This window comes from Leuciscus leuciscus, assembly GCF_965113295.1.
Source record: "Leuciscus leuciscus genome assembly, chromosome: 15".
Lineage (NCBI taxonomy): Eukaryota > Metazoa > Chordata > Actinopteri > Cypriniformes > Leuciscidae > Leuciscus > Leuciscus leuciscus.
In genome coordinates, this window is record NC_138739.1 from 24,230,745 (window position 1) to 24,257,794 (window position 27,050).

The following is a 27,050-nucleotide window of genomic DNA, read 5'->3' on the forward strand; positions in this document are numbered from 1 at the left end:
CTAACATAACATTACATTTACATTTAGTCATTTAGCAGACGCTTTTATCCAAAGCGACTTACAAATTAGGGTAACATATTCAACTAATAAGTTTAGGACCAGAACTATGCAGCAAAGTCACAATCTGTTTGTTCAGTTTAGACAGGGTTTGAGCCTTCATATGAACCGAGATATGACATCCCTTAACTTGGATGAATTTGTTTGTACTGAACAAAACAAAAATATATAAACATAAGCAGTGACGTGTGTCAGATTACCATGGCGATGTCAGCGTTTCTGCAGTGCGTGGATCCTGTATACCGTGGCTTTATTTGGCAGGATTAGATGGCGTGCCGTCGGCGTGTTTTAAGATTGTGGATGCCACAAAATAACCCAAAGTGTGAAATGGATTACTGGCTGGAGCTTTAACCACAGATTAGATGACAGCAGTTTACAAGCAGACGCGCCATCAACACACGCACACTCATACAGACACACACACACACACACACACACACACACACGTTTGCCTGGTTATTAGCCCCCTTATATAATGCAAGAACACCTCCACTGACCTTCAGTGCCCGATGGCAACCAACTGGGGGGAGATTGTGTGGGCGAAAGTGACAGACAGAACGGGAGAGATCATGCTATCCTTTCTGAACTGTCAACGCCACAACAATGCCCACATATTTCATATATCAGCCTATCAATCACATTTAGTGCTATGGGGTTGTTCAAATCACTAATCCTAAGTTTTAAACTAACACGTCCCACAATGATTTGATGATTTTCACCTGGCAGACAATACAAGAGGGGAAAATCCTATAGCTTTGAAGGTGTGACCCAAGCCATATCCAGGAGCCAGAATATACAGAAGACTAGGGCCAATAAGTAACAGCAACACGCTAAAACCGCTCAGAACACCTTAGCATTGTGCCATTTCACAGTGTTGCAGTTTGTTTTTAGTTAACTAAATAAAAATAAAAATAAATAAATAAATAAATAAACTACAATTCTGAAATCGCATGTAAAAGTAAAAAAAAAAGAAGAAAAGTATTTTGGTTATCAAAAAAATGATCATGACCATACTGCAACTATAAAAAGTTGATTAACTTTTAACACAAAAACTTTATACAGCATCATTTATAAATATAATTATAATTTTTTTAGTGCTGTCAAGTCGATTAATCAAATCTAAAATAACTGTATGTATATGTGTGTGTGTGTGTGTGTGTATATATATTTATGTGTGTATATATGCATGCCATGCATGCATGCATGTATATATATATATATATATACACACACACATTTATTTTAGATTTGATTAATCGACTTGACAGCACTAAAAAATTTATAATTAAATTTATAAATGATGCTGTGTGTATATATATATATATATATATATATAAAAAAAAATATATAATATATATATATATATATATATATATATATATATATATATATATATATATATATATATATATATATATATATATATATACACACACACAAAAAACAAACAAATAATATACATAATAACATCTGCCGATTTAAGTACTTTTTTTTTTTTCAGGAAATGTAAAAGTCTAGACTCATCTTATTGTCAAAGGTTTTATCTCAACATGAAAGATTCCGCATGCAACGTGAATAATGTGACATTTCTTCACGAACAAAGAAACGAGAAAGGAACAATGGAAATTCTGAGATCTGACAAACAAAGGACTCATTAGACAAGAGCAACATTATTGAAGATAATAAACTCAATCACCCCTTTGAAATGCAGTAAACACATCAGGCGTGATGATTATCATTTGGAGTCTTTGATGTTTGGCCCTTCAGCTTTGAAAAATGGGACCCATGAGAAATAGCCCCGCCCACAACTCCGCCCACCACACTGGAGGAAATCCTGACTCAATTCATCAGGCCAAAATAGAGAAAATAAGCCATAAATTCAACATGACTGGAAACGAACTGAAACCCTGCCAACCATCTCTGAAGAAACCCTTTCCTGAATTTGGTGTTGTTTAAACAAACCACAATGGCAGCAAAATGCTAAAATCTCAAACTCGACAACCATAGTTTGACTAAAGAGTGTCCAACTAAATGATTCAAACAATATTTGCAGTCCAATCCTCAGTAGTTCCAGTTTGCCTTTCACATACCAATGACTCACATTTCTTGTATTTCAGCTCAGTCTGCATAACAAACTCGTCATGTCTTATTAACCACTGTCTGTTTATATGACATCTTCTGTGGCCTCCATCTATTCAATGCATTTCACTGTAATTGTGTCATATTCAGACAGCCATTAATTGTTTTACTTGGCATTTTACTTCTCTTTAGAGGTCAGGAGGGCCATTCAGCGACCCCATAAGGACATGTTTTTAAACTATCCAAATGACTTCCCTAGTTTCCCAATAATCCCTTTCCTTTGCCTGGATGTTCGCTTTCGGAATTTCAGAATAGGCGGTGACTGCCCACACTCGGCTGCCGTGTGGGAACAGTGTTTAAGGGCCGCTGAAATTTTCACACAGAATGCCAGAATATTCTCTGGATCAGCACAATCTCAGTTGGGGGGTTAGAAACCTGCAGATATTTTTAAGAGAAATGATGATTAAAATTAATTGTGAAACAAAGAAGTCTGTAAAGGCCAACTTACAGAGGCCAACCAATGCGGACAATCACCAGATTAAAAAGTAACTTCTCAAGACATGCCACAACCAGATAAACGGCAGACAAATTTGGCGAAAACAAGCGGCAACCAACAGCAACAGACACAGGTGATCCAACAAAACCCGAAGAAATGTCGGTTGCCGTCTGTTGGTACAGTGTGAATTGGCCTTGAGACAAGGTTGAGGAAAAAGATGACCTGGCAAACTTTATTGAATCCTACTTGTATTGTAGTAAAAAGTATGGTGGCAGCACTATATGGTACAGAATGACATTCAAGTTTCGCTCAATTGAGAGTTTTATCTTCAATTCGTTTAAATGTTTTTGGATCTACAAAATTCCATAAGAAAAACTATCATGTTTGCAAACATTTTGGTGCAAATTGACCACAAAAGGGTTTATGTGGTGGTCTGAGGTACTTTGAAGAAGTACTGTGGCATTATTGAATTAAAAATATTGGTACCACTTTGCCACATGTGCTTGCTAATAACAGTAAATTATGCATAATTACAAGTAACTAACCCTAAACCAAACCTTAACACTAACCATTACTCTATAGGAGGATCTTTGTTGACATCTTTGTACGCATGCGCGAGTGGTTGTGTGGCAACAAAACAAACAGTATTGCGGGCAGTAAAGACGCGACGAGCACTTTCAAGAGAGTTAGCGGGCGAAATCCACAATATATAAGCACTTTAACATCTGAAGACCGGAGGAGGTTTGGAGAGAAGCTCAAAATTTGTATTGGTGACAAAATCGAAGTTATTTTTTTTATTCAATCTTCTATAAATACATAGTCACTAAGACTTAGGCCTACCATGAACAAAATGAGTCTCACAAACTCGATCAGTAACGTTAGCTGCAGGAATCCAGGCTTTCTTCGGAGCGTCCAGGTTCAATCGCCTAACGTTAATTGCACGCAACCATTTCTTTCGTTTTTCGCGATCCTTTTCGGAGGGAATTCGAAAAAAACTTTTTATCAGGCCCCCAACGAGCCGTACTCGACCACACAGCAAGAGTGAACCATCCTCTTCTCTAAATCCTCCTCCAAACGTGCAAAACAATCAAATTAGAGGTATCTAGCGGTGTTTCCTGCCACACGATTCCCATGATGCAACGCGACAAACATAAACAATGACGTCACAAAAGATCCGCCTATATGTAGTTAATTAATATTACTCAGTTCTTATTTGAGTAAGTACAATGTTACTATATCACCTTAAAATAAAGTGTAGCCAAAATATTACAATGGGAAATATCCAAAGAACAGCCAGAGAATCGCTACTAAACTCTTGGATAATGTGAAAAAAGAAAGAAAGAAAGAAAGAACCCAAGCCACACAAAAACCATCCTAAACCAAAACATTCAGTTAGTAAAAGCAGCCAGAGAATCGCTACTAATGGCTCTTTGATAATGTTTTTTTTTTCACCCTAATTTCCTGCAAGATTTAACTAAACAAACAACAAACAAAAAAAGCCAACATGAAACAAAGAAAAAAAACAAGACTTAACCGAACAAAACAAACAAAAACAGCCAACATGAAACAAAGCAAAAACACTTAAAAAGACTTAACTGAAACAAACAAAAAGGCAACATAAAAAAAAAAAAAATCCCCCCCACCCCCCTACCAAACAAACAAAAAAGCCAACATGAAACAAAGCAAAACAACAAAACGAAACTGAACTAAACAAACAAAAAAGGCAACATCAAAAAAAGGAACATACTAAAACCAAACCACAAAAAACAACCCAAACAATCCACAAAACTAAAATAACAAAACAATTTAGCAGGCAAAAACAAAGAGAGAATCACTACTAAAGGCTCTTGGATAATGTTTTCTTCCCCCAAGTTATCTTCATGTGAAACTGTGTCAGGCAGTGCTTTCAGTATGTGAGTGTGGCAATGTTTTTTTACTTCATTCTCTCATTCAAACATTCTGATATCATAAATTGCATTGAAGCGATGTCCAACACTTGGCAAAGCATTGTTGCAGGGCATATTGCGTTAGTGACAGCTAATCCCACCGGAGATGAAATATGTGCTGTGAGTGGGTGTGTGCTGCAAATAAGGCGTTTGATTACACCGAAAGAAATGAATTCTGGGAATAATAATAAAAAGTTGAATCCTTGTACACGGTGAGCAAACATTTTAGCAGGTAATTCAAGTCTATCCGATCATTACCAAGAAGCCACCTATTAAGCAAAGCACTATGGTCTGGTTTACATAGGAACAGGAGATGTCTGACATAATCATTTACCAGGTCAATTACCAAAATTCAAATTCAAATTCGAAGATGATCTAAAGCTGGTGTCTTTAATGGTGAGAGAGGTGCTTGCCGACACGTGCAAAAATAAACACACAATAAAATCCCCTTGCAAAAATTTCTCCAACTCTTTTACACCTACATTACAAATCACAGGTGAAAGTGTGAAAGCAAAATGTCCCCGTCATACACAACAACGCAATGATGAAGTAATGACGTTAGTGAGTAAGTCATTCACCTATTTAAGTTTACTTACATTTATAGTGTTTCACAAGGAAGATATACAATTATTAAAGACTACATAAAGCTCAATTGTGTATGGGCAGAATGCCCAGGCGCTGCTGCCCTCTACTGGTCGAAGAAAGTGAAAACAGGCACACGTTACAGTTTAAAACCTGCCAGGCTTTATTTAAAGCTTGTGCAAAACAACTGGAAATAAGTTAAAAATCATACAAAGGCACTTATACAGCGAAGTACATTCATCTTCCTTATATTTCCCCAAGTAGTTCATAAAAAAAACTTCACAAAGAAAAAAGTCGGTCTGAAAAGAAAATACGTGCGGGTTACCGAGTCAGTTTGTGGCATCAGCTCTATGGTTGTAATACAGAATGTGGTGGGAATTCCAGCTGTGCAGTGGCCCCTGGGGGCCCGGGGTCCTCCTGGGACTGGAGAGCGCTGGGAAAGCTTTCCTGCCGCAAGGCATCGCTAAAGACTGCAGGTGATAGGTCATCTTCTCGAGAGTCTGAGAGGACCTCATCTGTGTCCTAGTTAGAGAAACAGTCAGTTTAAAACATTTAATGAAGTTAATTCACATCTGATGACACCAAATAGAATAACTGCTGAAAATAAAACACAAAAAACAAAAATGCATCTTCGCAAAATTTTGGGAAAAAACCCAGCATAATGTGATATATTTATTTAAGGCTAGGTTGATTTTTCATTGTTCAGATGCTAATTGATTCATGTAACTAAACTTTTTTCCCTGATAATGACAGTTTGTCAGTGTGTAAATAGTTGGTAGAAGAAATCCTATCGTTTACTTGCACGTGTGCTGATCCATTTACATTTACATTTATTCATTTAGCTGACGCTTTTTTCCAAAGCGACTTACAATTGCTATATATGTCAGAGGTTGCACGCCTCTGGAGCAACTAGGGGTTAAGTGTCTTGCTCAGGGACACATTGGTGTCTCACAGTGGATTCGAACCCGGGTCTCTCACACCAAAGGCATGTGTCTTATCCATTGCGCCACCACCACCCCTCTTTTTCCCCCCCCCTCTTTTTTCCACCCCTCATTTCCCCCCCAGAGATTGTTTTAACTGTTTGAATGCTACATTATAATGATGAAATAACAAAAATATGGACAATTTCACTATGAAAAACCACCCTAAAGTATTTTTGGTTTTGGTGCAAATAGTCTTGGTGTAGAAAAAATTATTTACAAATATTTTACGGTGTTTAGTCACACTTAATTTGCCTAAGTAAAAAACAATATGCAAAAATTATGCTTTACCCTACTTTGTATTTTATACTTAATCATTTAAGTTGCATCAGACAAGCGTTAAAATTTTGGCAGAGTAAAAAAAAAAAAAAACTTTTATTCAGCAAAGATGCATTAAACTGATCAAAAGTGACAGTAAAGACATTTATAATGTTAAGATTTCGATTTAAAATAAAAGCTGCTTTTGACCTTTTTAATAATCAGAGAATCCTGATAAAAAATGTATCAGTTTCCACAAAAATATTAAGCAGCAAATCTGTTTTCAACATTGATAAAACAAATGTTTCCTGAGCAGCAAATCATCATATTAGAATGATTTCTGAAGGATCATGTGTCACTGAAGACTGGAGTAACGATGCTGAAAATATATACACAGTTTATAATTTTCAACTAAATCTATGCGTTCTCACCTTTCTGCCAAAGAATGCATAAAAAGAGAGAGAGAAAACACTCAACATACAACGTACTATTTCGAAAACATTTGGATTCATATTATTCATTATCATCATCATTATTCTACTATTTTCCCATGAGCCTCTGTGCTACCTGAAGGGGCTGGACATCAATAGGGTGGCGTGTCTTTGCCATGATGACCATCTCTCTGATTTGGTAAAACAGTAGAACGACTGAAACCCACGGCGACCCGGAGGGAACCCAAGCAGGCTTGTTCAGATCCTCCTGGTCTTCCTGGTGCCTCGTTTTCCGAGCTGGAAGTTTGGGCTCGGGTCGAGTTGGTGCCACCACGTCTGGGGTGTTCTGAACCAGGTCGATGGTCGCTATGGGAACGGGGCTGAACGGGATAGGAATGTTCTCTGCTAGCATCTTGTCCTCTGTGGGGGAAAAAAATAAACAATTTAAGATTTAAAATATAAGGTTAAATGTTCTACATTTGATTCAAATGTGAATGAAAATACTTAAACTATATGTTGAAGCTGTAAAGCTTCATGTAATTTATAGAAACTATCTAATAGTAGGCTAAAACCTGTTAAGAGGTTAGTAACAAATATTTTAGTTTTAAATTGTGCCACTTAGTTTACATTAAAAATAAACTTTTCGCAAAAAAAAAGAAGATTGTTGAACAAATGAATCAAAAAATCATTTAATATTTTAACAAACCATCCCAATGAATTGCTGAGCTAAACTAAATTGGACTTCCTGGAGAAGACATTTTAGGGGCCGTTTACACGACACCGTTCTCAACTAAAAGCGTGGAAACTTTTCGTTTTTTTAGTACATCGTTGTTGTGTAAACGTACCCTCAGTTTGATTAACTTAGCTCACAATACAATGTCACATAATACAATTTTCACTATTTCGAAAAGATACTTTTTTTTACTACAGATTTTAGAAAAAAGTGCTATTGTTGTACTACTGAAAATGTTTATTTTACTTATAATGAATTAGACAAAATGTTGTTAAGTTAGTAGTGTTAATACTTATATAGTTAGTTTTACATTTTTTCGTTGTTCTGCAGCTGTTACTTTACAACAATAAACAATGAATAAGATTGTGCTCCTCACCTTTTTTCTCATTCTGGCCAGTCATGCACATAATTAATGAAAATAAGAGCAAAATTACAAGCGAGGTCATTCCTATTCCTCTGAACGTTTCGGCAGCGCCTGAAAAACAAGACAACCCCGTTTATACACACACACACACACACACACACACACACACACACACACACACACACACACACACACACACACACACACAGGCATTCTTAAATGTCATAAAATTATAAAAACAATCGTCAATGTTCATGTACCAAAGTAGTTGACGAATATCCCGCCGACCATGGCCCCGCAGCCCCTGCCCAGGCCGAGGTGAAGACCCTGCAGGATACCCTGAGCTGATGTCCGAAGCGCCGGAGGTACGGCCGCGCTCAAATACGAGATACACGACGCCCAAACAGACGCGTGCGTTATTCCTGTGCAGGTACACACAATGATAATATTATATAAAATTATAAATGCGTTAACAAATGATACAACATAATATAAAGCTTAAGTGTCCCAAAAAAAATAAAAAAATAAAAATACATACAAATAAATCCAATTATACATTTTTGTATTTCTCACGTTTCTGGTGAAAAATTCTACTGATATAAAAACACAATGGTGTTTAATTAAAGGTACAATATGCAAGAATTTTTTTGCCGCTAGAGGGCGCTACATTCCAAACAACAACAACGGCGTAGCTTGATGACGATGTGAAGGAGCGTGGAATGATGGGAACTGTCGTTTTAAACTCCACCGTGGATGTAAATCAGTCAGACGGGAATCGAAAAATCATGTTCATGGATGAGGCTAAGTTCTATTTTTATAAATGTTGCGTTTAATGACATGCTTTTTGTGGCGAGGGGGGCGTGGTTCAGCGCGGTCTGTAACGGGAGAGAGAAGAGACGAGCAAGTAGATCAAGTGCAAAGTATTATTGGCGTGGAGAGCTTATAAGCCGCGCTGGAACGAGAGAGAGACTGGAGAGAAAATTGGACGCAGAGAAAGAGAACCGGTGGATCCGAGCTCTCATTTTTGAACTGTTTTGAGCCGTCGCGGTTGCCACGGTGAATGCGCGTTGTGCGCGGCTTTTGTTTGTTTTGCTTTATTTTAATAAAGTAGCCTACGAGTCCCAGTCACGCTGACCCCTGTCTTCTTCCTTCCTGACTCTTAAACCTCATCACACTTTTATTTCATTAAAATGAATTAACCGCAAGAAAAGTAAGGTTTAATACTAAATTGGTTATCATAGATGTTACTGTATTTGTTGAATTCATTGTTGTGATAACGCTGCGCAGTTTTACGTGTTCTAAACAATTGTTGTAAAAGTACATTCGAACATGCCCACATCATTTGCCAAAATACTGATTAATCTTTATGTATAACACATGCTATGTTTATTTACATGGCCATAAACACCAGACGTGATAAACAATGTCAATAAACTAAACACAAATCTAAAGCAATAATACTTTCCTTGCATAAACATAACTATTACCGAATGCTACATTTGGAAAATATAAAATTAAGCATGCTTTGTCGACAGAACCAGCAGCAATCGGTAAAGAATAATTGTGTACCATAACGACTGCAAGAAACAAGCTAAAGTTTGTAGCTTGATAGACGCTACAACCACAACTTCCGCATTTGTCCAGGACTCCACGCAGTACGAGCGGAAACCGAGGGTAACGCGGATATGACGCAATTGACTGGCGACTCCCAGCTCACCCCTGTTCTAACGCCCCGTTTCCTTGGATAAAATCGCAATTTTCTCACGATTTAAAAATAGTTGGAAACATTTGGGATATTGTAAGTAATCAACTTAACAAAATATATAACACTGGCCTTGAGATTTTGGGATATTTTAATGCAAAATTCTTACATATTGTACCTTTAAGGCAAGACAACCCAGATGAACCGGGCAAAAAAAAATTACTAATAGATATCCCCATACTTCACCAGTTGACTGATTACATAAAAAATTGCAAACATTTTTGTACTACAAGTTTTCTTAAATGTTATGTTTAAATATGCGATTGAGGCATTGCGTAATTAAATATGCACAAATTAGCATTTATTTTCAGAACAGAAATCTGAACATTGGATAGAGCCATGTTCAAAATTCTTCTTTCATTTTGTTGAGACAATAGATTCAAAAGTTTTTACAGAAGGGATTTTGGATATCTCTTTTTATCATGCCATAAATCAGAAAATACTGTCAACAACTGCAAGAATAAATAAATAAAATTCACCATGTTTTTAGGAATAAAATGTTAAAACCAGGCAACTGATATATGAACCCATCAGTAAAACATTCAAAATATATGTAAGTGCAGCTGAAGTGAAGAACAAAAAAAACCTCATTTTGAGAAAACGGTCTTTTAAGATTTGTATTGTAATTGAAATCTACAGACAAAAATAGATAAAAGTGCAATAAAATTAACACTTAAATGTGTATTTTGGATGTTTACTTTCCACTGTTTGAAATAACATTTCTGTCAGGACCACTGTCGTCAACTACGATTCACAATTAGCATTCGGTTTAGATTGGCGGTATGGTTCTGTTCTGGGCGAGAACTCCCTGCGCATCAATACAGCCTAGCATGGATAAGAGCAGGGAGAGCAGCGATAACCCCCCTTAGGGTAAACAGAACAGAACCAACATTAATGTATTGCAGATATCATTAATTCAAGATTTTAAAGTACAACATAATTAGAGAATTTATTTTGATTCAAGGGGAATCAGAATGCCAAATCCTGACTGACGAGAGGAGGAGCTGGGGATGGAGGAGGGTATAGCTCCTGAGAAACGCAATAGCTTCTGATAATACTGAAGGAGCTTATACATGTATACAGTGATAGGCGTCGTATTCCTATAGGTAGACGTGGATCAGCTGATGCGAGCTTGACTAACGTGACCTGCCAGAACTGACACTACGCTTAATGTTATGAAAACTGGCCAGTGTATGAAAAAGTGTTTTGACAAAGTTATAAAAGTTCAGCCTGTACCTACAAGCGCAAACACAAATCTCATGACATGGAAAAAACTTGTGTTATAACTTGGACTTATAACAAAGAAAAGAAAGAGAAGGCGGATAATAAGTCTGTTAAATGTGCTGACGTTTCTTTGAACAGACAAAACAGCGTCTGTGTTGAATGTAAACGGACTTGATCCAGGTCTTCATTCCAATGTATTCTCTCTGTAGTGCGTCTACAAGCATGCTTTTTAATTTATCGTTTTGCCACAGGAAAGGGCGGTGAACCTGACAACGCCAAACTGACTTGATATCTTCTCCAGAAATGAACCCTGGCCTTTCTTTGTTCTGCACATCTCTCTACTTTTATTATGACTTAATTTGATGGTTTAAAACAGAACACATTTTTATGATTGTAGTATTTGCTTTTTCCCCAGGATTGAGAGCTTGATGACTGCCATTCATACCTTGTAGCACTTCCATGGGCAGCACAGTCCAGGCGTTCTCCAGATATGAGATATACAGGTAGCGTGCCGTGTTGCAGGCCAGGCCGATGTACAAAACTCTGACAAAGAAGAAACACAACACACAATTATTAAAAATACATGCATGAACCTCACAAAACATGTCAGGCTCATGTTTCACCCCAAAAATCTACAGGAAAAAATTGAATTATTTCAATTAAAGAAAATAAAGTCTCTTTTTAATTAAGTGCACCCTATGAAAATAGGACAGTTAAATGTAAACTATTATTATTAAATTAATTATTAATAATAATAATACAGTAATTGTAGTTTACATTTGTAATTCAAAAACATTTTGATGGTCCTGTTTGGTTTGATGGAAACCAAGTTTAATTTTCTCAATGCAAATGATGACTCGTTATCTTAACTTCCTCTGTGCGGTAAAACAAGATTCTAGTTTAGATTTAACTGCATAGTCATATCACAAAAATCTTTACACTCTGTGCAGGTCATCTTTTAAAGAAGAGTCTATAAAATATACAAATGTCGAACAGGAAATTCCTTCTTTTACAGCCTCTTACAAGAAGTTGTATCACCTGAACTTTTCAAAGGTGAGATTACTTATAAATTTATATTGATCTGTCAATCATTCAGTCATATGGTTTTCTCAATAACTTAAGTAGTTATAGAGAAAGAGTTAAAACACCAAAAGAGCATAAATGTTCCAGGAGCCACACAGTGGACACTGTAGCTGCTGTGCAATGCATTCTGGAACTGGGCCACCGCTGAAAGAAAAAGGCTGTGTTCTTGAACCAAGCCTTTTAACCAAACAATGCCTCACTGATCTCAGTACAGACCTACAGAGTTGCAAGACAGCATCACGCACAAAGACTCACTGATTCAAGGTCAGGATCAAATGAGCTTGAGTCACAAGGTGCAGTGAGATGGTTTGGGTTACCTGGACAAGTCTCTGCTGTGACTGGACTACACTACTACTGTATGATGGTTTGATTCAGAAGCCGTGGTAGATATGTGAAGTCAAATGAGTGGTCCTGTTCTGACCACTAGCGAGCTGCCTTGTGGCCTACATAAGTAGAAACCAACCAAAGTATTTTCCTAACTGAAAGGGAACCTCATAAATAAAGGTGCATCCCATTTCACATACTTGTGCACTATTCAGTGGCGTTTTGAAGTATAAATAGTGCGAGTAGTGTTCACACTGAACATTTGAAAATTGATCAATTTACATGGATGAGTACAAAGTGCATTGTGTGAGTGCATAATTTGAAACCTTAAAAGTTGATTTCAAAAGAATTTGATGTTAGCATGCGGCTAAGCTAACAACCTGATCCACAAACACCTTTTGATTCGGGCCAGTGAGCAGCCGCCTAGCAGCTACACAAAACAGTAAAAAGGATACTTTATCCTTGAAAGATACTGGAAATGCTACCTTAGATATTGTTGAAAACAAAAAAAATCTTTTTCAAGACAATTATAAATTCTTTACATATTTGCACCTGGCTGGAGTGAACCTGTAATAGTTAGAACTTTGTACCTTATGAAAAGTGCGTTACCGTAAGATATTTTATGTCAATTAGAGAACTAAAAAAAAACTGAAATAAAGCTTAACTTTAGCGAATCCAGATTAAAAACTTAACTGGACATTCTAATTCTAAGATGACAAAGAATCACAGGATCCTCACCTGATGTGCCCCACCAGTTCAATGAATTTATGGCTGGTGAAATAGGCAGCAAGCTCCGACACATGACTCAGGACAGAGCAAACACCAAACAGCGTTGTGGTTCCTGTCAGGTCCTGTAAATGCCAGTAAAGGAAAGTAAAAACAAACCCATAGCCGAAGCCCATGAACCAGGCAACGAATAACACAGTGCCGTACTGTACGCCGCACAGCAGTCTCATCAAGTCCCAGAAGTGGAACTCCTCAGCTTGGACAATTGTTGGGATCTCGGAGTTAGCCATTCCAGGGGAACCTCTAGGTTGGGCGTGCTGGTTGCCAACCTCGTTTTCTTCACTGTTGCCTTGGTGCGAAACATTAAACTTAAACTGAGTGGCAATGATCAGAGCGACTGTCATTAATACTCCGAACACGATGAAGGCAATACGGTAGTCCTTGTAATTTTCCATGACGCATTCCATTTTGCCAATGACAAGGTTGGTGCTAGTGTGGTCGATCCAGATGCCGACGCAGAGCATGGCGATACCCCAGCCTAGAGATCCCCACATTCGCTGGAGACCGTAGCGGTCACGGTGCGGACCCAGGTACTGGAGCGTCACCTACAACAATCCAAATAGACATGCACCAGTTTTAGACACAACAAATACCTCTTTTCCACCAAAATGGTGCTGGTGCTGGGCCTGGAGGATCTAAGTTTCCTTGAGAGCTGAACAGCAATGTAATTCCTACATTCCCAGGGTACTAAATTCCCCAGATTTATATGGCACATAATTAATGTCTCAATGTGTTCCTATAACCCTAACAAACTGGGAACAGAGATATGGTCCAAGTGAAACTAGCTATGATTCTATGATTACAGTCGTGGGCAAATGGTTAGCAAGTCTGACTGGTAATCCAAAGGTTGCTGGTTCGATTCTAGTACCAGCAGGAATTGACGGAGGTGCCCTTGAGCAAGGTACCTAACCCCTAATCGCTCCGGCGGGCGCCACACAAAATGGCTGCCCACTGCTCTGGGTGTGTATCAAGGTTTGCAGTTCACTACTCTGCTCCTAATGTGTGTGCACTGGGTTAAATGCAGAGGACAAATTCGTTGGGTTACCATACTTGGCCTTCACATGTCACTTTCACTTTCTACATAACCTGCCCAAAAATAAACATTTTTACAGAAAATGTCTTGAAATCTTGTTTTGTTTCACATCATCCAGATTGTTACTCTGCCAACTTTATTATATATTACCCCACCCCACGGCCACTGAAATTTGCTTCTGGTTTTAGTGACCAGGATGGAGCCAAATTTTCAATCCTAGAAGCACCTTTTCAGAAGTGGAAACACGCGGAGTGGAAAAGAGACTGTAGTTTGGTCTAATGTCTGATGTTTAAATACAACGGAAGTTCATGGTCCTACATGGCCTATAAAATGGACTAACTGATATGCCTTAATATTGAGTTTATTTTGAGGAGAAAGAGTTACGTACCGTATCTACGATAGTAATAGCTGGAGCGCTGAAAAACTCGCCAACGATGACGACGAGCAGAATCAACAGGAAAATGGCATGAACCTGGTCCATGTTATATTCAGGAGGCGGCAGATTTGGTTTCAGTGTGGTACTTTGAGTAGTGCTACTGGATGTTGTGTTTGTGTTGTTGGGGGTTGACGTTGAGAAGGATGTACTTGGCTCAGGCCGCGTGGTCGTGGTTTGGTCAGATTCTGTCGTGTTAGCTGGTTCATCTGACGCCACAGTGAAACTCGTGTTGGAATCCCGTTTGAACCGGCGTTCAGAGCTGTAGCCTGAAGACTGAACAGACAAGAGGGTCGTTCGCCAAGGGTAGTGTCCGTACAAATCCCTGCGCTGTCTCATCTGATTTGTTGTTAGGATAGAACTGGTGCTGGGGAACAATGTCTCGTTAGATGTGGTAGGATGGATGGTCGTTACTAGGGATGCACCGATCCACATTTTTTTACTTCCGATCCGATCCCGATACCTGAATTTGGATATCTGCCGATACCGATACTATTCCGATACCAGAGCTGTGTTTGCTTTAATATTATTATTATCATTATTGTTTATTTTATATGATGCTGAAATAAACTTCTCTCAACAGGCAAGTAATGATATGTTATGTACGTAGCCTATGTATGCATGCATTTATGTCCCAAAAGGCAACTTGAGGTAAGTAAGTAACAGGAAATCCTGTTAACAGGAAAAATCCCATTTTGAAAACAAATATGCAACTGGGGGTTTCAAATTGGTTGTCATGTCAATATTTATTACATTCCCAAAATGTCAAATACTTGCATCTTGAAATATAAGAAAAGTGCAAGGGTAAAAATCTTACACACACACTATCTGAAGGGTGATCCTCGCTCCGATGCAGTAAATGCTCGATCAACATCAGCATCGTGCAAACAGACAAGCGGATTTCGCCTCAGACGCGCGTCGATTTCGCTTCAAACTTTTGCTTTTTACGCACGTAAATTTTTCTCTGGACGCGCGAATGGATTCAAAATATTCAAACGTCCAACTAGACGCGGTAGACGCGAATTTGACGCGCTATTCGCGTTTGGTGTGAACGCACAGTAACGTGGTGCTTTTTTAAATGTTTGATTGCGTTCGTTGTGTTGTATGACGCGAGGCAGCTTCAAAGGACTCTGAATTACACCTTTGCAAACATTGCATTTTGCTGTCTTGCTCTGCGGTGTTTCCAGTGTTAAGTATTTCCACACAGCGGACGTTGTTGGCTAGCCGCAAACCGTGGAATGGATTTCCTGAGCGGGAGCGTGTCTCATAACTCTGTGTCTCATTGAGCCGCGCCTCCGTTCAGGAAATCCATTCCACAGTTTGCAGCCAGCTAGCAGACTCGCCCGCGGGAATCACTTTTGGAGTCATTTCAGCAGACGTTAAAGCGAGCGCAGACATGACTCATGGATATCGGAAATCTCCGCAGGTTGGATCGGGAAAATCCGATACGTGAATTACGCTGGTATCGGGTCCGATACCGATACTGGATCGGATCGGCCCCATCCCTAGTCGTTACCATTGCTGTGGTCGTCGGGAGGTTCTCTTTACACTTCATGTCTGGTGGCTGCACAAAGCCAATCCCAGAATTGAAGAAGAGCCAACATAACATTGAGAACAATAAGACCGCTTTACCTTTCCTGTAGCGATCTGCAACAATGCCCCAAAAAGGGGCACTACAGAACTCAATGAAATATCGGATTCCCACTAAGAGACCACTTTGGGTGGGACTCATCCCCAGCTGCTTGTAGAACAGAGCAAGAAGTGGATGAAGGGAACCATATGCAGCATAGAAGAATAAATAAAACACTTTTGACACAAGGAGGCGGCGGTTGACCCGTAGGCACAATCTTTCGCAGCAGCCCATGTTGTGTTGAGGTGATGGAGTTAGTGCCGTATCGTTAGGTACATTGTTCTCAGATGGTTGGGATGGTTGATCTGATTGAATCTCAAGCGACAGACGGTCAAAGCGCTCAAGGTGTCTGCTTTTCAGCTCTTCTTCATCATCAGTTAAGATGGCTATGCGGTCGTCTGCCATCTTTGCTGGGGTGCTTTGATGTTCCTAAGGTAAAAGATAAATAGGTATAAAGATATAAATGCATTAACATATAAATGTCTAAAATGCATTAAACATGACATTTAATATTAACATGAGAGACTGTTTGTAAATAGTATATTCACAAAATATTTGATGAAAATGTAACGCAAGTTAATAGGTTCAGTTTTGTTCCATGTTGACTTTAAAGTCACCATGAAATCAAAATTGACAGTTATTATTTTTTTTAAATCAATGTGCCCTCATAAATCTTTAATACAAATAACTCCCCTTCCCTTTTGCGGCGACATTTCCACCTCATGTTTTTTCTTGTTTGAGAAGCCATTTCACTCGGTTATACGTCACAATAAGGAAGAAGACTCAAGCGCAACTTCCATTTCATGCCAACTTTAAAACACATGATGACCATCATTATTAACGATATTATGATTATTAATGATAACCAAACTGAAAACGTAACATCAGAACACTAATTATGGCATTAAAGACTTAACATTGTTTTGCAAGGCTATGTTCAGTATACTAACATTGTGCTGCAATACAAGTATACTATCAACAGTATGCAAAATAATCCAAAATAATAGGCTAATGTGACAAGGTCATGTGACAACAATGTTGTAGTACTACAATATTATGAAAGTATTGGTGCATACTGGGCAGGGTTCACATATTATATCAAAAGAGTAAGCAGCAGCATAGTGTATGCTGTGCTGTATTCACTAAGTGGTAAACGAGTATTATATTCAAAGGTATATGATTTTTTAAATTTATTGTGCAAGATACAGATAGCATTTACAAGTACAAAGACAAAACAGAAAAGAACAATGAGGGTTACATTACATGAACACAAAGCATATTATGCTAGATTATATATATTACACCATAAAAGAGTCTTACAAGCAATTTAATTTTTAGAATTCCTTAAAGAATTTAAATATAACGTAGGCCTATATGAACATTGATCGTGATATATTGCTCAATGACGTAATGGAGGTTTCTGGCGCGCCTGTCTCATGTTGACCCACTTTCACGGAAGTATCAGCACTTCCTTTTAATGAAATGTGTTTTAATAAAGGATAAACCGTGTTCGTTAAAGTCTTTCAGCTATTTCTAGAAACTTCTTTGTACTGTTTCTTATGAGAACCTAAGCGACTAAAACGGGTCACAATTCACAAAACCGTCTTATATCCAATAATTGCAGGAAACGGCGAAGAAAAGTCCATCAAGTCAAAATGTTGTTTGTATAATTACATAATTAAAGTTACATAATCGAACGCATGTCATGAGAAAACAGTCACTGTGCATTTACCTGTAGTCTCGGTACTTTCAGGTGAGTTGGCTACTTTGAAACCGACGAGTTTCGATGATGAAGTTGATTTTCTTCCATTTCCAATGATTGTTTTGTTTAATGGACCGTGTTTTGGTATTTTGGCTTCTCTGCCAATCCAAACAGGCACTTTCTCCCTTATTTAATGTCCTGTCAAGGCATTTTTGCTGCTTGGAGGCAAGAATCCAGCGTTCACCTGAGCACAAACCGACTGACTTGGGGCTTTCCTCATGAATATTAATTAAGTGCTGACGTTGCTAGCTCATATTCTTCTGGAGAAGGCAAGGCTTCTGAATAGTAAGTCAAACGAGCTGACGTTGCTAGATATCCATATTAAGAAGGTAAAAAAAAAAAGAAATAATAAATAAATAAATCAGCACTGAGACAGAACTAGTATTTTATAGCGTCCATTTTCCACAATGTATTTTAGATTTGCAAAGGTGCACTTACACACACGGTCCCATGTAATAAAGGAAGTGCTGATATAGTGAGCTTCTTAACATTATATCAAAGAAGCTTTTGCATGGAAATATATATTTCCATGTAAAAGCTTATTTGATTGCAGCTCATTTATAACATGCATTAGCTTAAACTACTATCCTGGAAGGGTAGATTAGGTTTTCACAACAATGTTTATCGTGATCAATGATAAAGTCACTTCACATTTCACATCATACATACAGATATATTATCTAATACAGGGTTTCTCAAACTCGGTCCTGAAGGGCCACTGTCCTGCACAGTTTAGCTCCAACACTGATCAAGCTAATCAGTGTCTTCAGGATCACTAGAAACTCACAGCTAAGTGTGTCTGACCAGGGTTGGAGCTAAACTGCAGGACAGTGGCCCTTCAGGACCGAGTTTGAGAAACCCTGATCTAATATATAGTCTCCAAATTCAGTGAGGTTTCTGATACTCACTGTGTACGTTAACGTTGATGAATGGAGTAAAACGCGTTTAATTCAGTTCTTGTGAATTAACATAAAATCTCCGTCGTCAGAATGGAGTAGATATAATTTAAAAGCATCTGTTTTTAGCTAAGTTGGTCATGTTTTGCGGCAGATTCGCCGTGCTGTCTCGTGATGATGACGTCCCGGCTCGTTTTCATTAAAAATGAATTCGATGTAAACAAAGATGATTGGCCACTCTTTTATTTGTTTAACAATATTATTATTGTAACTGCATGAGACACTCTTAGATAATATTATAAAAATACGTAATATGTAAAAGATAAACACACGACAAGCATGTTTTTTTTTTTTTTCATTGCGCATTGTTTTAGTGTTTCTCATTATTGTCGTGGTGTGAAAATGCGTGCAGCTCAACCCGTTGACTTCCATAGTAGAAAAAAAATACTATGGAAGTCAATGGGGTCCAACATTCTTCAAAATATCTTATTTTGTGTTTAGCAGAAGAAAGAAATTCATACAGGTTTGAAACAACTTGAGGGTGAGTAAATTATGATAGAATTTTCATTTTTAAGTGAACTATTCCTTTAAGTCTAGTCCCAGACTAAAATGCATATTTAAGGTGTTTTAACCGAAAGCAACTTGCACTCAGATATCTTAAAATATGTCAGTGCCATTGTTTTGTCTCAAGATGCACACCAGTAATGTTTTTTTTTTTTTTTTTTTTTAAGGCACGTTTATAAAAGCTACTTAAATGTCCTAATTGAACTTCATGTAATCCCTGTCTGTGAAACCAGGCCAAAAGTAGCTATTTAGCGCCATCTTGTGTAAAAATTATGTTCAGTTCAACATGTATGGTGAACACTGAACATTTAAGCGTTCAATTCTTGTTTTGGAACTATAGGTCTCTTCACGGAAGCTTCATGTTCATTTCAAATGAGTACATACTATACATATCTGGCTGGTTACAAGTTCACATTACATTTTATTAAATCTTTTTATAAATTAGTAATACATTTGGGTAGGATTATAAAGCAAAGAGATAATAATGTTCCTTTTTAGACTATATCATCATTCATTCGCTGGCATCAACTCGCTGGCTTCCGTCCAATGCTTTTCTTTGTTCTTTTTCCCCCTTTTCTTCTCTGCCATGACGATGGCAGCCACAACGGTGATGATCACCGTGATAGTAATGACCAGGACGGTAACCATCTCGCCGATGCAGGGATCCAATTCATCCGAAGGTTTTTGAATGCAGATTTCGCAGTTGTCCAGGAACAGCCGTTTGACGTTACAGAGCTTCCGAAAGACTCGCTGCAGATCGCAGACACACTCCCAATTGTTGTTTTGGAGCAATATGTGCGTGCTGTACGTATTGAGACTCAAGAAGGTCATGAATTCAATAGTGGTAAAACTGTTGTTGTTGAGGTCCAGTAGAGCTAGACTTGTCAATGGCGAAAGCACTCCGACGTCCAAGCGGTATATCTGGTTGAAACTTAAATTTAGGACTTCGAGATTTCGTAGCATGGAGAAGATGCCATTTTTGAGAACCGTTATATTGTTCCAATCGAGTTTTATCTGGCGTAGGGTACTCATGGACCCAAACGCCCTCATTCCGATCGTTTCGATACTGTTATGGCTGAGGTCGAGTCTTTGCAATGCGTCCAAGTGGACGAAATAACTGCTGTTCAAGCTGGTCAAATTGTTCTCAGCCAATGACAGATCTCTCAGTGAACTGAGACCCTGTGAAAATCCTTCACTCAGGGATGAGATTCGGTTTCGGCTCAGGTCCAACCTCAACAGATCTTCCAGCAGATAAAACGCTCCATCGGCTAGCATGTAAATGGCGTTGTCGTTGAGGAACAGGACGCGAAGTCTTCGAGTGGTTTGGAAGGCTCTGGGCTGGATGGTACTCAGGTTGTTGTGGGACAGGTCCAGTTGCTCAGTGAATGGTGGAAGGGCGATGGGCAGGCGGGTGAAATTGCTGTTGGCGCAGTCAGCGCTTTTGAGCTCCATGTGGCAGCTGCAGTCACAGGTGAAGTTGTGGTTCATGGAGATGGACTGGACCTCCAACACCAAGGGAAGAATGAATAACAGATGCATCCTGGAGGTTCTGTGGAAAAACAAAGAGAGTTTGTGTAAAGCCACGTTATTTTGATGCACTGGGATATAGCGTTCATGTCATTGTGTATTACATTTTTTTAAATCTATCGTATCTCAATGATGAATGTTTCCGTTATGTGCTCCATTAGATCATTATCGGATTGAATTGTGGATCCAGCTCGGGTTTGTGGAGCTTTTACACAAATGTTTTCCATTATAAACTGTATAAATCAACAGGACAATTACATGTTGAGCTGCACTAGGTGTTTCCATACAGGTGAGCAAACGAACGTTCAAAGCCTGTTACACAATAACTGGTCAAGGTCGGTTTAGTACTGAGCGTTGAACTTGTTTATGTGTCCAGAATGTTTTATTTGATCTGATCAAAATTATATTTTAGGTTAAAATTTATAGGAAAAAAATAATCACAGGTTGGGTAAACAGTCACTATTTTCTTTTTCCCCTTTTAACAACCTGTATATATTCTAACCTGTACTTTAAATTGTCAAATACAAAATCTAATTTATAATTACAAAAGAGCATTGCAATTTATTAAATATAAATGCGTAATAAACAATACAGAATTTCTACACACTAGTACAGTTGTGTTGTGATACCTATCGTATCTCGCATCTTCTGTCAGGACACAGATCTTATCGTGAAACCCCAGCATGCTCTCTGTTCTGGGGTTTACTTCAGCTCTGAAAACTTAAGGTCAACTTATATAGAAGAAAGTAAGTATAAATTGCCTCTTACCTGAGTTTAGTGTCTGTCATCAGAGGAGCAGCTGCAGGTGTGTGTCTGTGCACATGAGACTGTGTGTGTTTGGAGCCGGGAGGGAAACGCTATTGTACAGGAGCAGCTGTTGGCAGAGAAGAGAAAAGAGAAAGAGCAAATTGATTAATATTTCATGCCGGCAGCGGAGGGTGCAGACATTGCGAGGGGGTGCAAACCACATCACGAGCGCAATTATGAATTTTGCATTTTTAAAACTGGTGACACATATAAAATGACCCAAAAAAGCCAGGTTTTATTTTACTATGCAAAGAAAGATGCATAAAAAAATTTAAATAAAAAAAAATGCTCACAGGAAAAAGCATACCTTGACTTCAACATAATCAGTTATTAATATTTTGTTGGTTCTCTCTTGCTTTTGCATGTGTTCATAATTTCGGTAACACTTTACAATAAGGTTCATTAGTTAACTACATTAGTTAACATTAACTAATAATGAACTGCACTTATACAGCATTTGTTCATCTTTGTTAATGTTAATTTCAACATTTACTAATACTTTATTAAAATCTTGTTAACATTAGTTAATGCACTGTGAACTAACATGAACAAACAATGAACAGCTTTATTTTTATTAACTAACATTAACAAAGATGAACAAAAACAGTAATAAATGTATTGCTCATTGTTAGTTCATGTTAGTTAATACATTAACTAATGTTTAATAAAGGAACCTTATTGTAAAGTGTTACCATAATTTCTTTGTATGAAGCCTGGCTAAAAATGATGTCTGCATGTTTCATTGCATTATCATGAATAAAACAATTGACTCCAAGCACAACTACACAATCTGCCTGCAAAATGACATTTTTAATCATATTTGAGTAAAGTGTGAAAATGTAATTTTTTTTGTCCGTTTCAATCCAGTACCACTTTCCAATCCATGTATTTTTTAATGATTTGATATATTTTGAACAGAAAAGTTAAAGAGTATTCTTTCGAACATTTGTTTTAACGTATTTTAACGTTTATCCCATTTGTGACGCCAAGTTTTACTGACGTACCAGTGTAAATGATCTCATAGCATGGTGCATTATGGGATATTCTCCATCCGTCTTTTATACATTATAAAATCAGACTCGTAATCTCTCTCGGGATTGAAAAAATACAAAATAAAAATCTCATCCATCTCAGCTATAAGCGCAGTTTCTCCTTACACCAGCTTTAATGTCAGCCTAAATCCTGTCCGTATACATGCAGATGACAGATTTAATGAAACAAAGAGCGAAGGTTATAACCAGCTTATTTCTTTGTGTTTGGGATATTACTAGAGGGATAAAACTGAAAAACCCCTGTTGAGCTTTCCATCCATCTTCAGATCGGTAAAAGGAAGGAGGGATAGATAAAGTGGGATTAGATCTAAAGCCCTCCAAAGCCTCACTTTGTCCTGCATTATTTCAGTTCTGCTGAACACAAATGTTAGACATGTAGAAATAATGTGGATTTATTTTAGATTTAAAAAAATATTGTATGTATTTATATTGTACCTTGTGTTATTTGTCCAATCTTGATTGGACTGACCTAATTTGTGCTCTCCACTGCTTCAGGATTGGGCGGTGAGAGCAGGTGGGCCGCCGCTGTTCACCTGAGCCCCTCAGATCATGTAACTGTGCTGGTATCTGCGGTGGGAGGGTTGAGTTTCATTCAGGACCTCTGATATAAACTGCAGCTCTGACCTATAAACAGTCTTAAATCAAAGGAATTGTTGATATATTAGCTGTTTTTTTAGTATCATATAGTATCTACTATTGGCTTTCCATTTAAAATAGTTAAACAAATAAATAAAGACATAAAGTTTTTATATTTTTATGGATTTATTTTTATAATTGTTAACCTTTTTACACATTACTTATGATGCATCATAATTAAAGGAAAAATATAAACAGCTAACTAGTTTACTGTATTCATTAACGCCATAATTAGATAGATAGATAAATAGATAGACAGACAGATGAAAGATAGACTGACAGATAGATACATAGATAGATGGGTGGACAGATGATAGATAGATAGATAGATAGATAGATAGATAGATAGATAGATAGATAGATAGATAGATAGATAGATAGATAGATAGATAGATAGATAGCCTACATAGATAGATGGGTGGACAGATGATAGATAGATAGATACATAAATAGATACATAGATAGATAGATAGGTGGATAGATAGATAGATAGATAGATAGATAGATAGATAGATAGATAGATAGATAGATAGATAGATAGATAGATAGATAGATAGATAGATAGATAGATAGATAGATAGATAGATAGATAGATAGGTTACTCACTGTTATAGAGGATGGCATCATGTGCAGTGTCAGGATACAGTGCAGCGTGTGAGACGGTCATCACACACACTAGTGATTTGTGCTGTTTGGTGGGATTACGACACACTCAAGATGCTTCATCTCAGAGTAAACGGTTGATGTGCAGACAGTGAGAGATTGAGTTAGACACGTTGAGACTGTAATCCTCTGCCTGGATTCACTGGATTACAGGATGGAAATTTCATTTTCATCCAATCATTTCCTTCAGTCTATCTTTCTATCTAGACCTGGACTTTTTGAAGCACCACTTTCTGCTCTTTTTTTTAATAATGTTCAAATGAGCAGTTGTCCATGAGGTGCCACCAGAGATCACGCTGGCATTAATGCTGTCTGTGCAGTTCACTTCCCGACCAGCAGAGGTCAACGGCGTTTAACATTTAAACATCATTGTACTAGGGAGAAAAACATCAGCGATCCTGGAACGTGCAATGAGTGGGCCATAGATAACTGCACAAAAACACAGACCACCCATTAGATTATGTTTATAACTAAGCTTTAAAATGCCACCCCTCTCTCTCTCTGCCTCACTGAGTCTTATCCAGCTGTTCTGTAAACATACGCTCCAAAAACACTGAACATGAACTTAAATCATCCGATTCTAATGAGTCACAGGATGAATCAGATGTTTGGTAATGAAGTTAAATGTAAAAACAGAGGGTTCAGTGGAAAGTCAAATCCCCTTACAAAAGAGTATTGTTTGCAGACCATGGTACATTGATGGTATTCTCAGATAGTAAAACCATGGTATTCATTACTCATACTCAAAGTCACCAAATCACCAAAAGGCATTTTAAGTGTAGTAGGGTCGAAATGACTTAAAATATATCCAAGTATACACTGATCCGACAGATTAATTCACCTCCACGACAATGTTTATGTCATTATGTTTATTAATGATGAAAGGGGGCTCCAGTACTCAATCAAAGCAGACCAATAGAATTGCGAGTAAAAACAGCTGTGCGACAGCTGATTACTTACATTTACTCTGGTGGAATAAGTTAACTGGGGCAGAGGGGATATAGAGATAGAGAGGCTTGTACATCCCATGGTGGACAGACTGTCCGGTGAAAAAAAGGAAAGACTTTGAACTAATGACATTGATGTTGTGGGCAGGAATGCCAAGAGCTCAGCCGGGAGAGAGAGAGTGTGAGAGAGAGAGAGAGAGACTTACTAAAACAGACAGATCAAATGTAACACCCCTCGTGTTTTACTGCAGGGGAAAAGAGGATCGAGAGCGACAAAGAAAAAGGTTACTAGAGGAGAGGAAAGCCACTGTATACAGAAGAGTCAAGCTCATTTAAACTGAAAACCATGTGCCTTTTACTTTTACAGGTAAAATATGTTTGTCTGAATGCTATAACAGAACCATTTACACATCTACATTTTTGATGCATGCCTGCTAGTTCTTTATTCTAGCAGAGTTAGGATTAATGTGTCCAAACATTGAAAATAACACAAAAGTGCTTGGATGATGTGCTTATATGCATAGGCAGTGTTGGGGAAAGTTACTATTAAAAGTTACTTTTCTAGTTACTTGAAAAAAGTAATCTGATTACGCAACTAATGTTACTTGTAATGCGTTACCCCAAACACTATGCATAGGTAGTAGCATGTAGCATGCTATTTGGGCTATTATTAACCACAATCCTTTGCACAGCAGCGGAGGTGGAGCTTGTGACGTTTTTGTTGAAATAATAAGAAACGTAAAACACTGAAGCTGTCACATTTTTAAATGAACAAAACAAAAAATAATAAAGGCATAATACTGTATAACTAGATGCGAATGCTAAAGGCCCTGACAGACTTCAAATGAAATCGGAGAACGAACTGGTGTGACATAATTTCGGACAAAATCAGGCCAAAAGTTCGCCACAGCTGGTAAAAATGTAGTTAGCTCCGCCCACTCCCATGATGCACCACAAATGACATAATCAAGTCTGCCTACTGTCTCAAAAAAGTGTAAGATTTTATTTACTTTAATATTTTGCAATAAACTTAAAATATATTGCTTCAAATCAAAGTTTGTAATTCACCTCGTAGCTTGGTTCATGGCTTAAAACACTTTTTTGACTTTTTTGACTAAAAAGACTTTTTTGAAATCCCTATGGGAGAAATGAATGGAGAAAAAAAAGGGCGCAGTTGCACTCTATTGGTTGAGCCAATGTTTCTGTGTTGGGCTTAGCAGTAAAAGTACATTAAACATTGAAAAAAATAGACACTATACCTTTAAGGAGGACTAGAAAGGTCGTAAACCCGATAAACTTCAGCAACATCCAACAACAACAACCCTGAAAAACAAAGAAGAAGAAATGGATCAAAGGACGGAACAAAAATGAAAGGTCAGCGAGGACACGAAATAAGTCATGGGCAAATATTTAGATTCCGTCGACTGCCTCACATCTGCCTCCATCATGATGACGTCACTAATTGACTGCTCATCTGTTTGGTTGGAAGAAAAACAGAGAAGATAGAAGATATTTTCCCTCACTGTTTACCTTCGAGGATAAAGCCCGTTTTTCTGTTGCCCTTTGCATTGTTTCACTGATTCACTTGTTTACATCTGCGGTTCGTATCGAGTACACTACGTCCAGAAATGTCTGTTTTGACCACAAAGCTTAAATTTCTGTGGTGTAAAATGTCCTAATTTGGCACACAATGCTCCTGTGTGAGAGTAAAGTGGCATTAGCAGTTCATTCTCTCCTGCCTGCTAATCTGGAATGAGTTAGCCATGTTGTTTTGTGCAAGTTCTGCTTATAATTGAAAAGAAAGGCTGGTTTAGATCAGCATTTCACTCCAAAGCTTAAAATTAGAAAGATAACAGTGTTATTTAAACTTCTGTTTTTGCCTCTATGTTCTTGAAGGGTTTTAAGTGGTTGTTAGCTTAATGCTAAGTGTTTTTTATGCTGTTCTGGGTCTGGTTGCTAATGTGTTGTTAAGTGGCTAAAGGATTTTTTTTCTCA

General features: G+C 37.9%; 2 protein-coding genes across 3 annotated transcripts; both read right to left on the bottom strand.

The window, feature by feature from the left end:
* Nucleotides 1-5,299: 5,299 nt before the first annotated feature.
* On the bottom strand, nucleotides 5,300-18,170 carry mfsd6a (major facilitator superfamily domain containing 6a). The gene is made up of 9 exons (XM_082139678.1): nucleotides 17,934-18,170; nucleotides 16,088-16,630; nucleotides 14,527-14,988; nucleotides 13,058-13,650; nucleotides 11,358-11,455; nucleotides 8,187-8,348; nucleotides 7,939-8,037; nucleotides 6,966-7,249; nucleotides 5,300-5,682 (listed from the first exon to the last, which is right to left on the bottom strand). The coding sequence occupies exons 2-9, from the start codon at nucleotides 16,604-16,606 to the stop codon at nucleotides 5,509-5,511; spliced, it is 2,391 nt and encodes a 796-aa protein (XP_081995804.1). The 5' UTR covers nucleotides 16,607-16,630; nucleotides 17,934-18,170; the 3' UTR covers nucleotides 5,300-5,508.
* LOC309476582 (uncharacterized protein) lies at nucleotides 18,159-24,356 on the bottom strand. Of its 2 annotated transcripts, XR_014198287.1 has the most exons (5): nucleotides 24,052-24,356; nucleotides 23,245-23,444; nucleotides 21,719-21,824; nucleotides 18,872-20,972; nucleotides 18,159-18,271 (listed from the first exon to the last, which is right to left on the bottom strand). XR_014198287.1 is itself a non-coding variant. In XM_082139672.1 (4 exons), the coding sequence occupies exons 3-4, from the start codon at nucleotides 21,736-21,738 to the stop codon at nucleotides 19,931-19,933; spliced, it is 1,062 nt and encodes a 353-aa protein (XP_081995798.1). In that variant the 5' UTR covers nucleotides 21,739-21,824; nucleotides 23,245-23,444; nucleotides 24,052-24,356; the 3' UTR covers nucleotides 18,508-19,930. The 2 variants fall into 2 exon arrangements, 1 of the variants encoding a protein (XP_081995798.1); XM_082139672.1 differs by lacking the exon at nucleotides 18,159-18,271 and having other exon boundaries at nucleotides 18,508-20,972.
* Between the last annotated feature and the right edge of the window lie 2,694 nt (nucleotides 24,357-27,050).